This window comes from Cupressus sempervirens, chromosome 11 (assembly GCF_028749045.1).
Source record: "Cupressus sempervirens isolate cs-2001-9-10 chromosome 11, ASM2874904v1, whole genome shotgun sequence".
Lineage (NCBI taxonomy): Eukaryota > Viridiplantae > Streptophyta > Pinopsida > Cupressales > Cupressaceae > Cupressus > Cupressus sempervirens.
The window spans coordinates 317,455,789-317,471,577 of NC_143128.1; the positions used below are offsets into that span (position 1 = coordinate 317,455,789).

At 32.8% G+C, this 15,789-nt stretch overlaps 1 protein-coding gene across 1 annotated transcript in view; it reads left to right on the plus strand.

Annotated features, from left to right (window-relative positions):
• The window catches only part of ROL5 (repressor of lrx1), a 135,199-nt gene extending 128,431 nt beyond the window's left edge, over positions 1-6,768 (plus strand). The window contains exons 8-10 of the mRNA XM_089808643.1: positions 4,668-4,734; positions 4,945-5,056; positions 5,937-6,768. Of these exons, the coding sequence (XP_089664769.1) occupies positions 4,668-4,734; positions 4,945-5,056; positions 5,937-6,116 (359 nt within the window). The 3' untranslated portion in view covers positions 6,117-6,768. The remainder of the gene's footprint in view (positions 1-4,667; positions 4,735-4,944; positions 5,057-5,936) is intronic.
• Positions 6,769-15,789: the final 9,021 nt, after the last annotated feature.

A 15,789-nucleotide genomic window follows, 5' to 3' on the forward strand; every position in this document is an offset into this window, starting at 1 on the left:
GTGAAGTTGTTGAGCCCCTGGTGGATAAACCTGTTGAGGAACTTACTCGTTTTGATTACAAGTTCACTAAGGTTGAAATCGGAAAGCAATCACATTTGAGTTGTTTGCAAGATGCTCAAGATGCATTGGCTAATGTATCAAAGAGCAATTATGAGCTTTAGGAAAAGACAAATCAACTGAAACATGAGGTCTCTTGTTTGAACGAGGTCATTAAGCAACAATCTTCTTAGAATGTTGTCGTTATGTCTCAAACATCTAAGGAAAGAAAGCTGATTGAAGTTGCCAAGTCTTGGATACAGGAAATCATTTTTGAAGGAGTTTGAGCCATCACAGAGACATTTGTAGTTGTTAGGCGCATCAAAGATATGAATGAAATGGAGCGAAGTTCAATTTCTTCTTTGACTCAAGAAGCGGATAACTTGAAGGAAATCCTTGATGATTGGGATGAAATGGTAAAATTCAATTTGGATGCCTTGGTCTCATGTGACGTTCTTCCGTCATGTAAAATGTTCTTCAGGTATCAAGGTCTCATTGGTTACAAAGAGGAAACATTGAGGAAGCTAATCACAAAGTTGCAGGCGGCCTTTGGAGATTGTCAAGCAGTTGAAGCAAGTGTTACTTGTGATTTGGAACGGATGGGATGCCGTGTTATTGATGAATTTGGTAATCTCATTGCAGTAGAAAGAGTTAACTCAGAATATACAATCAGGATCAATACTGATGTAGATTCTGAAGACTTTGGTTCACACACAATGGACAAGTTTGTTTTGTATAAATCCTCGACGAAACACTTGTTAGATACTATGACAACAAATTCCAAAGTTGTACAATCAGCGTATTCAAATGCAATGAGAGTTGAAGCCATATCGAAGACCATGGAAATTGCTGATCTTCCCACAGTGCGTGACATCATTGTCAAAGTCAAGACACTGAGAAACAATCTTTAGGATTGTTGTTTTTGTTTTTATTTCATGTTAGTAGTTGTAAAGAATGCATTACATGAAAAAGTGTAATTACATGTAACGCGAGTTACATGTATGTAAAAGGATGTAATGCGAGTTGCATGTGCAGTTGCATGCAACCCTTTATTGTCTTTTGTAGTGAGACTGGGCTAAAGTTGGTTGAGTTGCTCCCACTTTTTCCTCCACCTTTTTCTCAACTCCTGTGCCTATATAAAGGAGTGCCCCCTCAATATAAAATCATCATTATCTTTATGCAAGAGAGCTTTGGAGAAATTTTGCCAGCAAAACTTTGTTTGTGTAAGCACTATTTTGAGAGAAAGTGAATAAAAGGAGCATTTGAGACTTAGCTTTGATTAAGTGAGATTGTTGCTTGCATGAGTTATAAGCTTTGTCTATAATTCATCTAAGTTATCTTTGATTCATATTATCTTGTGTTCTTGATAGTTGTATCTCGTGAATTGAATAGAAACGAGTTAAGAAGCAATTGGAGCTAGAGCTTTGACTAGGAGCAATTGTGGAGGTGTATAGCTAGAAGCTTTGTCTGTAGCTTATATTTTCTTCTTAATTCACAAAATAGTTAAGTTATTCTTACTTTTAGGAGTCTTTGTGACCTAATTGTAAAGCTTTTTCATATAGAAGTATGACCGGACTTAGAGCCAAACCGGTACATTTTAGCTAGCCTTTGAGTTAGTGAAAGTTTATCGGTATCACTGTTTCTAGCTCTTGATAGAAGTGTAGTTAGAGATTCACCTTGCCCATTATTCGCTCCATGAGTAAGTGGATTCTTTCTTGAAAGGTAAGAAGAAAGGATATTGGTAACACCCATTTTATAAAATCTCTCGACTTCTTGCTTACCTTGAGTTGATTCAAGGAACGGTGAGAAGGGAAAGCCTTCCCTTTAAGGTAGGAGAGACTCTGTCTCACACGCTATGGCTGGTCATCTTATTTTGTGACTGTATTTTTACCCAAAACTGTCGGTTGCAAAATATCCACCCAACAAATTTATTACACACTCTCTCAATGTGATAACATCATGGAGTCACTCAACATGATACTCACAATGGCTACATCCATTTGAGGAAAAGACTTTATCACGGAATCTCAACGTGATAATGTCATGGAGTCATTCAACATGACATCCGCCATGGCTACTCCCATGTGAGAAACATGTGCACAGGTACTCACTAGGGAGTCACTGAGCATGATGTCATCATGAAGTCTCTAAACATGACGTCCACCATGACTACTCCCATGAGTGGAAAGAAAGATGTTTACAAGTGCTCATCATGGAGTTGCTCAATGTGATATTGTCATGGAGTCTCTCAACATGACGTCCACTATGGCTACTTTCATGAATGGAAAGAGCAATATCTTTCAAGGGCTTTCACCTCATATTTCTCCGTCTTAGAGAAATATGCATTTTTGCACATAGAAGGTTCATTTTAATGAGATCCCCTCTCAGCAAGAGCAACATTCTCCACAAAACCAAGCTTGTCTCGAAAATGTGCAAATTTCACCCGAGAGAGAGGCTTGGTGAGAATATCAGCTTTCTGCTCATTAGCACCAAAGAGCTTCACACAGCTTGATTATCATAATAAATTAAATTTGGCTCCAACGATTGAGCAAATAATCTTGCATGGAACTTTCAAAGACACATTGCTTCTCGAGCTGCTACACATGCTGCAATATATGTCACTTCAGAAAATAATCTCCTCAACTTTCTCAGTCCCTGTCGATAGCATATCATGTGCCCTTCACATGGAAACCCCTTTCTGCAGCGCAAAGTTCTCAGCTTGCTGATTCTTTGCAAAGGACTTGGTGCTCTCCATTTTCCGCTACCCCTGAATCTTCTTGAGCCTAAAGAAATCCTCCCTGTTCGGCTCATCAAGCTACTTCAGTAATACGTTAGCTTACTCAAAGCCTATTTCACCACGCGCTAAGATAACAGATATGAATGGGTAAGAAACTTCAGATTCTCTTTCTGCCGTGTTAACAATCCAACAGCTAAGATTCTGAAACAAATGCCACCCCTAAAATAATCCCCTATGTATTTGACTCACAATTTTCACCACTTTCTTAGGGTTATTTGGTCAAACAGTTTGCTGGCACTCAGTTATAGAGCTTTTCCGATTTTACAATTTTTGTGTAATCTCATCATTCATATACATTGGTTAAGCTGACGAGGATTACACACAAGTTCTTCGATTTGCTCAAATGCCCTCCTTCAGCAATGAAGGGAAAGCTCCAACAGCAGCAAACTAGGATTACCCAGATTACCCATACGTTCTTCCGATTTTCTCAAATTCTCTCCTTCAGCAATGAGGTGAAGGTTCCAACAGCAGGAAACCATAATTATTTTTTGTCTTTTGCATTCATCTCCTTGTTCAAAATGCCTGATGCAAATAATGAAAAAACACCCATAAACAAGCTTTGGGCCCAGTGCTTGCATTCACTGCAACTGTCATGGACTCCCAACCAGGCACAATGAAATATTTAAGTTCCATTAATTCAAATACTAACTCTGGCAGCAATTATAACAGGAAGTTTTCGAACCCATGGAGATATAGCCAACGCATGAATGTTCTAGACAAAACAATTGCAATGTGAATGTAACCGCTCCTCGGGAATACCAATGCTTTCACCAATACCCGGCAATTTGACGCTTCTGAGACATTACGCAACTCAAAGATTTCATACATAAAACTCCCGGTGTGATTATTGCCAGCTATAAAGAATCCTTACCATTTCAAATAAGTTCTCCAAGTGCCAATAATATCATTGATATGAAAGTTCTATTTATAACAAAATATATAACAGTCTTCAGAAGAAGGAAACTTTACAAATTCAAAGGTTGTTCCAGCAAATATTTCCAACCAAGCTTTACTAATAAACTATGATACAATTGCTCATAAAATTAACATCAGAATTTATGAATCAACCAAATAGTATTGGGACCCATCAATATTCAGCAATTGTAACATAATCGATAGTGTATCTGCAATCAGATGACAAGAAGAGAAATAGACTTCACTGCATGAACCTGCTCTGATACTATGTTGATTTTTCATACCAGAAATGAAGATAAGCAGCAAAACAAAATAATGCACAACAAGACACAATGAATTATCCTAGGAAAACCCTCCAATTTGAGGGAGAAAATTCCAGCCACAAATATATTACTTATATTTGTTAATGAATGTGGAGAAGACTGATTTAAAATTTGCCCAAACAAAAGCCAAAAAAACTGAAGTGATGATAATAGCACCTATTAATATGCAGACAATAAAAAGGTCCTTAGTTTTGATCTCCTTTTGCAAAAGATATCAGTATGTAGTATTTATGAGAGTTCCTCCTCAAAGAATATATAATTATCTTGACCCTTAATTGTCTTGATGTTGCAAGATGCAGACCGTTCGTTGTCTTGTCCCTTCATTACCTTGACATTACAATTGTGTTTATTTATTTCAAATAGAGGAGATGAAGATAACTCTGCAGATATAACATCAACATGGATGACTCAATTAATCTTGAATGATAATGACCTTGACTAAATATGAAACATCAATAATCACTGGTAGTAAAGGCAGTCATCAACTAGGTGTAGCAGCTTAACAGTCTATAATAAATAATATGCAATTACAGAAATCTTTATAATCTTATCTTTTTCCCAGGGCATTGAGTTTGTCTTAACTATTATTTATGCAGGTATTTATTCACCAAATGCATATCGAGGTTTTGCTCGTGATTTCATTAAAGACTTAGAACGAATCAGGTAAATCTTGCTTATACTCCTTTCTACGGTGTTTGCGAAGATATGCATACTCATACAATAGCCGTTAAATGTATGTCCCATTATTTGAGAAAAAGGCCTTTGCAAACAAGTGGAAAAGCTTCTGAGCTCACCATGAAGTCGATCACAAGGAAAAGCATATTTATCATTAACCTTCCATGGCAATGAGTTATAATAGTCCGGGTTTTGCAGACCAAGAGCAATCCTTGATATCATCAGATCGGGTGAGAACTTCAATGTTTCATCTTCAACAAAATTACCAGAACAAGGCATCTGTGAGCGCTGTGGCTATATTTCAAGCCAGGTATTCTTCCTTTTTGTTCATTAATGGCTCAGTTTTGGAAATGGAGAAGCAAGATTGTACTCTTTATTTTTGTCTTTTAATTGTACAATTTCTTGGAAAATACTTCTAGAAATATGGAATTATCAATCATTACTATTTTTTTAGCTAGCTGCTGTGACGTCTAAGTCCACAATTTTTTTGTTGGAAAAGTCATCCCAAATTGACATTATACTCATCGTGCCAGGGCCTCTTTGTCTCCTCGGCATATATGCTTATTCATATTATTAAAATTATAAATTTTCGTGAAAATTTCTTGAATTCAATCCAGCAATATTTGCTGCAAGTGTGGGAAAATTCATCTGATCAATCAGATAATAGATTAGTCTTCTTTTTTGAGCAATGATCCAACAGCTAACACACAAGGAAAGTGGGAATATACATGGAAGACTCCACTTCACGATTTAAATAGCTACACTTTGTTGTGTGAGCATATTATGATGCCTGCGAACATTGCTTTTAACATAGAAAATTGTTTTAAAAAGGATAATATATTCTTTTCTTTTTGTCAAATGTATTTGTACGATAAGTTGTTCTACGGTTAGCAAATTTACTGGACAGCAGGAAGTCATAGAGAACATAATTTTTAAACTCTGATTGAAATTGACAAATATGGAATGGCATAAAGCATGGATTACTCACTGCCTTGTTGGTGTCTAACAGTAGATAATATTACTTGGTTTTTTAGCACTAACCACAACATGTATTGAATAAAGAAAATCTCTATGATACATATTTACTGTGGTTTCCTTCCTCTGCTTTACAGAATGCATGTCATTGTTCTGTGATTTTGATGGTCTTTGATATTATAATAGGTTAATATGAACAAATTTGTGACCTGCAGAAATGGTGTAAAGCATGTGTTTTATTAGATGGGTTGAATCGAGGTCTTCCAAAACTTGGAATCAGTCGAAACAGGGGACGCCGTGGCTTAAAACTTGAGATTGAACCTTCTGTGACTGCAGATGCAGAAATGCAACAAGAGTTACCCAAGGGAAAGCCTTGCACTTCCCTTGATTTTTGATCCATATTGTTCCCAATTAAAGACATGATTTTTATGATGATTATCACAGCTTCATGACAATATTTGAAGAGTATGACTTATCAATCTTTTTGAATTGTATGTACAATTATTTTATACAAGTTTCTTACCAAATAAAATTATAAAATCCACATATAAATTTATGACTGTAAAAATGGAAATAAAATACTAAATGGGGTTGCAAGCAATGTGGCTTTAACCATGGAGGAAGCTCCGTAGTTAAGTGCATTCAAGCGGGAGTAATATTGGGATTGGTGACCTCCTGGGAAGTTCTGGTGCTTCACCTCTATGAGCATCAACTAGATTTAATGAGTGTTTAGTGTTCCATCCATTCTCATGAGAGATGGGTTATGTGAACCACTACTTATAGTATGAGTCAGTGAGTTTGTCTCAAAAACTACATAGTTAAATCCTGATAATAATATCATAGAGTGCGAAATTTCAGGACATTGGAGCATAAGAAATCCAACAAGTCAGATGGCACATTTAATCACTAATCAGAAAATTCAGTTGGATATTAATAGTAATAAGTCTTATTAAACATTTTGTTAAAGACATTGTTCATAGATATTAACTATTTAACATCTTACAAAATCACATACAACTTCAATATTATTGTATTTTTCTATTAAAATTGATATAATTTTTTTTATGATTTTAAGAGTGATGGTTAGTATTTTGTTTTAATTTATAATTAATTAAAAGGTAAATAACTTTTGTTCAATGTGGTTGAAAAATTGATTATCAATTTTTATTGAATTATTGATCAATCTTTATTCTAATGACTTATTTACAAAGTAATATTTGAAATTATAACTTTAACTTTTAATTAGTTAAAACCTAAGAAATTTAAATTTTATATCATGTGGATTATATTGTTATTAAACATTATATTGTTTTCAATGTTTACATTTAGAAATTTTATTTGGAGTCACTTGCATTTTCTACTCTTTTTTACCATTTTATAAAACTATAACATTTGATATATTGTTTTCAATGTTTAAGTTTAGAAAGTTTGTTTGGATTCACTTGCATTTTCTACTCCTTTTATAAAGGTATAACCACATCTATTAAGTTAATGGATTGTATTGAAAATATATTTGAATTTAAATAGTAGTTAAGGAATCATTAAAAAAAGTATGATTTTACTTTAAGAGTAATTAGCAATTTAAAATTATTTAATGGTCATTGTGGACTTATTTGAGGACACTTAAAACCATATTATTTTTCATATGATTTTGAGGAAAAGTCTTGGCACATGCATATGATGATTAGTACAATCTTCTTTAAATTAATTTGTTTGACTGCACATATATATCTCAATGTTTTAAGTCTTACTTTAACCTTATCCACCTGCTTCTATACATTTATCTTCACATTTATCACGAGTAAATATATTTACTACTATATCACTTCATTCGATTGCCAACTCATTCTTAGATGTTAAGATTGTGGGTGTGATCTTGCAATGTGGATGTTTCTTCTATCCTCTTACAAGTTCAAAATTCAAATATGGTTAATTAGCTTCTTTCATCCTCATCTTTAGTTGAATAAAGTGGGTGGGGCAAGGAAGTGATGAGCTAGGTTTGACCATCCTTGTTTGGGTGGTATTTGGCACAATTTGATGTTATGTATTGGTATTAATAAAATTAAAGCATTCATTCTAAATAGTTAGGATCTTCTTGTATCATCAAGGAATCATTTAAGATTATTAGAGCAATAAATTTAGAACATAATCCAAATTAGTGCAATAAAAAGGAGTAACAAATTTAGGCAAAAGCTTATAACACTGGTAAATTGTGAGCCTCTTATCATGGAGGTCTTGGGTTCGAGTCTATTCAAGCTCAATAAATAATAATAATTGATCACGACACATAATAATAATAATAAATCATGGCTTTGACATCTTATCGATAAAAAGAGAGTAAGAAAGTTGTAAGTTAGGATTATTGTGTACTATTTTTATTCCTATTCATTGTTGGGGGTTAATCTAGGGGAACTTGTTTACTTGCAATGAATTGACAATACTTGACGTATAAATTTGTCCTTTATTAAAGCACAAATTCATAGCAAACGTCAAGGTATTTCTTCTTAATAGAGGTATTGTTTCTATATTAGGGATCAACTAGATTCTAGAATTTTCTTCATTTCACATTTATTCATTTGTAAAGCACCTAAATTCTCTATCCTTAAGTAGCAAGAACACTAATTCAATTTATCATTAATATTCAAACTTAGTTAACTTACATTGACTTGTGTTTATTTAAAAAAAATCATTTAATAAGATTATGAATAGGAAATTCTCTGTTCCTTTACATTTTGGGTGGTTTTGTTCACTCTTTAACAACTTGGCCTCCTTTTTAGGGTTTTAAGTAAGAGTTTTAAGATATGTATTTCTAAGTTTGCATTCTATTTTCATATCAAAACTTTAATTTATACTTATGATGTGCCATTAATTTATCTTTTAATTAAGGTTTATGTGCTTTATTTAAAACACTACTAGGATTTTACTTTTAGAATTGAGATACCATTATATTTTCTTATTTTCAAAATAAAAATGTGCATTTGAGCACTATTTTTATATAGTTTATTTATGCTTAATAATTCTTGTTCAATGCCTAATGTCAATCCATTTTGATGATAATATTATTAACAATTGCTATATTGAGATCAACTTAGGTGGCTAAGAGGATTATGATCATGCTTTATATGTAGTTAAATAATGTATTTAACATACAAATCATTTTGATAGAACCATTACAACAAGCTCATTTTCATCATCATTTTGGTTACTATTTTGTATAACACATAAGTTGATTCTCCTCATGAAACAAAAGTTTTGCAAGATCTTGGTTCCTTAGTAGGTCTTCTAATGGGCTATTCAATTCATTTTCTTCTTATATACCCACTCCTACAACTCCTACAGTTCCCACTATCATTTTTTCCCCAAATTTAATCAAGTTAGCTCTCTAGCAACCATATGTTGTAGGCTCACTTGTAAGTTAAATGTCGCTTTTGCTAATCTTGTAAGTGATCAATAGGTTATTGTAACGGTTCTTTAGTGTATTATAGTTTTTGGAAACATGCTACACATGTTTGACATGTTGCTGTAGGTGTAGTCTAATATATTTGGAGAGCATTGTAGAAAATGGAAAATTGGAAAGGTTGCTGGTAGAGGATAGTCGAAGGATTAATTGTCACGTCCAAACCTATAGGAACACCCTTCTAGGTATTTACAAAGTTGAAGTAAAGAAATGAAACCTTCTATTATAATTCATTTATAGGTCTCTAAATACTTGTATTTTCATCATACATTTGCTTCATTAATCTAGATTGAACTTCATCTTTGGGTCTTAGCCTTGAGGTCCATTCTTGATGTTTGCGGGGAACTTAAGTTTGAGATGCAATATGCAACACTATGGAGTCTTTGTTTCATTTATCTTATATATTAGTAGATTATATACCTATCTATCAATCTATCCATCTTGTGAAACTTCACATTGTTACAAATATATCATCAATCCTAGACTCTCCTATCCTACCTTGTGTGTCTTGTAAATAAATTTCTTGCTAAGAAAACCTACTTTTTAATTTAAAAAAAAATTAAATTATAAACCTCAATACAACTAATTTGTATTTTAAATTTAATTAGTAAGTGGTAGAAATTGTCCAATTAGGTCAATTTTGTTTGTTGGATAAACATTGCCATATGTGTTTACTCTCATGGATGCTACATTGTACCTCCTACTATAATTTCATGGGAATTTTAGGTCTTAAAGGGCCATATCATCATCCTTTTGGATTATCCTATGCTATGTGTACTTATTCTCATGGATGACACATAGGGCATTTTAACATAATTTCATGGGAGATTCTAGACATCGAATGATGCATTACCATTATTATGCCCATGATAGGTGTAATGATCTATCTTTGAGTCTATCTCTAGTCCTATGTTGCCCTTCTTAAAATTAAATATTCTATTCATGATTGCTATATTTTCACATTTCAATGATTATGTGTATCACAAATTTACCATTTATGATTGATAGATCACATAACTAAGACTATAGACTAATCAGTACAAACATTATTTATTTATTCATTGATAGGTAAAAGGCCTCGAGGCCCAATATTCCATCTCAATTGGGCACCAAAGGTCAGAGATGGATACATATCCTTGGTGTAACCCTTACATAAATATCTCAGAGTAATTTAACCAATTTAATTAGTGCCGATTTTTTATTTCTGAATTTATAACTTCACTCTTGATAATTCCTTGTGAATATAACATGAAAATTAAACTTGGCTATTATCAAGTTTTTAGAACAAAAAAAAGTATGCTTCATAATAATAAAAAAATGGAGCTTATCTCCTATTAACTTTAATTTTAATATCAAATAATATATAAGGAAAAGTTTTGAATAACCAAAAATATGTCACTTATTAACATGAAACTTTGATGATATCAACTAAATTTAACATGTTTATTTTGACAGTAAAAATACTAAACCAATTTCGTTTCAAGAACAAGTGTCTAATTACTTATACATGTCATATTAGCTTGTCTTATTATAATCTCTTCTCCATCTGCTCCTTTGTTAGCGAGATTATTTACTTCTCTATTACCTTACCTATAAATATGTTTTATGATTGTTTCTTCAAATTAATCAACGATGGCTTGGGAATATTCAAATTTAGAATTAAGGATCCAGTTTGGATTCTCTCTTTTTCTTAACATATTTAGGATAATTTGCAAGTCTCCTTCGATAATGAATTTGTTAATACCTACCTCTCCACTTAGCGTTAAGCCTAATATCAAGGTCTCTAATTTGCCTAAGTTATTAGACATCACTCCTAAAGGTTTGCAATGTTTAATTAGGCATGATCCATTATCTAAAAAAATAATACACCCTAAGCCTGCATTTCCCAGATTACCTCTAGAGGCCCCATCAAAATTTAACTTTGAACATCCTATAAGAGGAGGTTCCCATTTACATTATTTCCTAGCAATCTTGTTAGATTTTGTATATATCATTTGTGGATTAATTAGTTTAAACCAATTTTTATGCACATCTACATCCGAGTCTGAAAAGGAACCTTCCTCCTTATATAAGTTCCTAAGATTATTGTTAGCTACCTCAATAATATAACCTTCCAATTTATTAAAAATGGATGTTAGATCCATCTTTTCACTACAAAAAATTCTTCTTTTCCTTTCTTTCCATAGTTCCATAGGAGTATGGAAGGGGACATTTTCCATAAATTACTATAAACTTTAGAACAACCATGTTTTAGGCAACTTTTTCAAAAATTTAAGAGGTTATCAGGGAATGTAGTTTGCCAATTTAATTTCTTACATAACCAATACCAGAAATTCTTAGCAAATGGGTACTCATAAAGCAAGTGTTCAGATGTTTCAGATTCTTTTTTCACAAAGTGCTCATCTCGATGGTCCTTCCAAACCCATCTTGATAAATCTATTTGCTTTTAGAATTCTCTTTTGAAGAACAACCCAAAGGAAGCTACCTACTTTCAAAAGACATGTTAGATACCAACATAGATGTAGAGGGATGTCAATCTTATCCCATTGTTGAGAATTGTTTATCTTTTCGTACCTTATTTTGATGTTATAGTTTCCATCCTTCGAGGCTCCACAAATTAATTTATCTTTCCTATCTTTATGATTTCCATGTCCACTTTTTAAAAATTGATTAAAAATTTACTTTTCTTGTGATGAAAGTGGAATTTAATATAGGTTTCTTCATTGCCATCCTCCATGCTAATTATTGTTAATTTTAATTTTATAATCACTCAAACTCTTACCCCACAGAGTTGGAAGAGTGTTTTTGTTGTTTATAGGTAGATTTACACTATCTGGAGAATGAAGTTCATCCCATGAATCTTCCCAATATAAAGCAATCTTCCCTAAACCGATATCCCAAGTTAAGTTCTTAGCTATTAATGGACGACATTCCAACACGAAGTTCCAAATTCTTGAACCTTTAGAAGGATTTTTAGTTCTGAAGAAAGATAGGGGATTATTATTGTTTAAATATTAATGATATAAAATTTTGACCCATTTACTATTATGTTCTTTAAACACACTCCAAATAAGTTTTGCCCCTAGCGCCTCATCTTGCCCACCCAATTTTGTTATGCCTAGGCCTCCAAATTCATTACGGCTACATATTTTTTCCCATTTTATTAAAGGTTGTGTTTTCTTATCTCCAATACCTTGCTAGAAGAAGTTTTTAAGTTTAGAGTCTAATTTCATTTTCATGCCTTTGAGTAGGGGAAGACATGACATATGAGATGTGGGAATGGTTGAAAGTACTTTTAATCATAATCATTTTACTAGCTTTAGTTAACCATTTCCCTTCCCAACTTCCCATTCTTTATCCACTTTTTCTAAAATTGTATCCCAAGCTTTACTTTCTCTGATGTCTTTTTCAAGTTGAATGCCCAGGTATTTGCATGGAAAGGTTCCTTTTCAGAATTCCATTATTTTACAATTTTCTCTCTCCGCTCCCTCTTTGGTATTAACAAAGAAAATCTCTAATTTGTTAGCATTTACTTTTTGACCTGATGCTTCCATATACTTATTTGTTATTTGCTTAAAAAGATGAGCTTCTTCCAAAGTGCTTTCTCCTAGTAGAATTGTATCATTTGTAAATTGTTGATGTTTATTTTAGGGGCCTCAATTATTGTGATTTCTCTAATTTTCCTTTTAGTTTGAGCCTTTATTATAGCTCTACAAAAATATTTTGCCTTTATAATGAAGAGAAAATGTGGTATAGGATCCTCTTGTCTTATTCCTCTTGATATGCTAAAAAAATCTTCAAGGATACCATTTATGAGAAGGGATATTTTTGGTGATGAAATGCAGTTATATATTAAGTTGATCCATTGATGAGAGAATCCAAAAGCTTTGAGAGTTTTACGTAAGAATTTCCAATCCACTTTGTCATAGGCCTTTTGGATACCTAACTTCATTCGTACAAGATTCCTTAGTAATTTGTACATAATGAATTAATTCTTGAATTATGATAATACCGTCGAGAATTGACCTATTAGGAACAAAACCAATTTGTTCCTTTGAGATGAGCTTTGGTAGCATTTTTAAAGTCCATTGGCTAGTTATTTTGAGAGTATTTTATAAATTGTATTACGTAAGGCTATGTGCCTAAAATCCTCTAGATCTATATTTTCAGTTTCCTTTGGAATTAAAGCTAGGAATCTATTGTTTATTCCAGTTAGAAGGGATCTAAAATTCCTAGTTGCCTTAATAGCTTTCCAAAGGTCATCTCCCAAAATATCCCAGTATTTTTGAAAGAAAAAGGTTTTGAAGCCATCTGGGCTTGAAGATTTACCAAGATTAAGTTGAAAAGGGCCATCTTTAATTTCTTCTATGGTAAATTCCTTATTTAAGTTTTTATTATCTTGTGCATATATTATTTTCGGAATAGATCCTAACATCTTATTTTGAGCTTTTAAATTTGATGAATCAAAATTATTAAGGACATCTATATAATAATTCACAAATGTTTCTGCTATCTCATTTGGGTTTTCAATTACCCTTCTTGAATTATGCTTGATTTTTGTTTTTGATTAGATAAACAAGTTTTATAGGGATCATGAAACCTAATAGTTAAAACATAAAAGGCTGATAATAAGCGTGAAAGCCCAGCCAAAAGAGTAAAAGTTCAGAGGCTAATAATAAGCATAAAGCCCAGCCAAAAAGTAGAGTTATGAGAAAAGATCAGGACAAAAGACAAGTAATACCACGGCCTAAAGCCAGAACAAAAGCCAAAAGACAAAGAAAAAAAAAAAGAACAGGTGAGAGTTATTCCTTTCTCTTTTGCTTCAGCTCTTGCATAACTTGTGCAGCCTCAAAGGCTAGTTGATTCTCCTCTGCTTCCAGCTGTTGTGCCCTTTGGTCCCCCTGGTCTTGATCAAGAATGGTGTTGTTCTTTGCAGAGTCGTCCTCTGTTCTGGCTTCATCCCTGTCTTTTCCTTCCTCATCATCCTGCACTTCTCTATCTTTGATCCAGCCTATAAGAGAGATGATGTTGTTGTTAATGGAGCTTAATAGAGAGAACATCTGATTCGCAAGGTTGTGATTGTAGTTCTCCAGGTTGTGTATCCTTCTTTCCGCCAGACTGAGCCTGTCAGCTGAATTCGTCCTCTTGTTAGCATCCATCCCATTCCTTGTTGCCTCAATATGTCTCACCTGTTCTTTGACCTCCTCCAACTCGTGAAAAAGCCATTTGATTGATCTAAAATTGTCAATCATATTGTTACAAGCATTATTCAAGTATGCTTGATTTTTGTTATTCTATTAATATTTCTTTTATTAATAGTACTATTATGAAAAAAAATTGTATTTTTATCGTCTTCTAACAGCTATGTTTCTCTTGAAGTTGGTTTCCAAAATATTTCTTCTTTTGCAAGGATATTTTCCTGTAGTTAGACGTTCTTTTTCTTTGATATATTTTTCATTATCCATTCCTACCTTAATGATTTCTTTATTTAAGTTTTTCATTTTTTCTTCATTCTCTATCTTTTCTTTAAATATGTTATTAAAATAATTTTTCTTCCATTTAATTATTTCTTCTTTTATTGATTTCAATTTGGCTATGAAACAAAACATCCTTGATCTTTTAAATTTCTCTTCTTCCACCATTGATATATATATTATTAAGTAATTCTTTATCTAGAAACCATGTTTTTTTCACACAAATGGATTTCTTGATTTATTTTTTGTGATTCACCTATTTCTAATCTATCTAGATGACAATAAGGTCTCACATAAGGGAGAATAATTGTATTGAAAGGATGATTAAACTATATTAAATTTATTTTAAATACAAATCTATCCAATCTTTATGCTATACTACAGAAGCCGACTCATCTATTATTCCATGTGAAAACCCCGTTAGATGTTGGAATGTCAATAATGATATCTTTTGTCAAGCATGCTTTGAAATCTAACATAACCTGGTTTATGGTCATGGATCCACCTGCTTTCTCTCCTGCATCTAGAATTGCATTAAAATCTCCCTCAGTGAAAATATTTTCTTGTGGGTTTAACTCTAAATAGTTGCTAATCTCACTCTAAATTTCTTTCTTATTTGTTTTTGGTGTTGGCCTATACACATTAATAAGAAGGAATTGAATTAGGATTTTGAAGATTTTAACTCTCCCCCCCATCCAATTATCTTTGGATATAAGTGGAGTGAAATCTACCCTCCTTGGGTCCCATATTGTACCAATCCGAACTGAGGTCCCTACTAAATCAACTAGTTCCAAGTTTTCCAAGAACCTATTTTTCTAGTAACTTTTTCTCCTTCTTCTTTGTTAAGTTCTAATTCTTGTATTAATACAGTATCTAATTCAAATAATGTTAAATTGTGCTTGAGTAAGAACTTTTTGTTAGAGGCATTTGGGCACCTAACATTCCATGTTAGCTTCATGACTCTTTGGGAAGGAACTTCCTTGCCCTTGCATTCAAAAGATTGCTAATATTTTTTTGGTTACTAGCCATACCTATAGATGCTCTAAGTTCAGTTAAGGATTTTCTTTTTCTTTTTTTGCTTTGTTTTCAACATTTTGGATGTTCTAAGCCTTGCAAAGTTGCTTTGATACCAAGGTT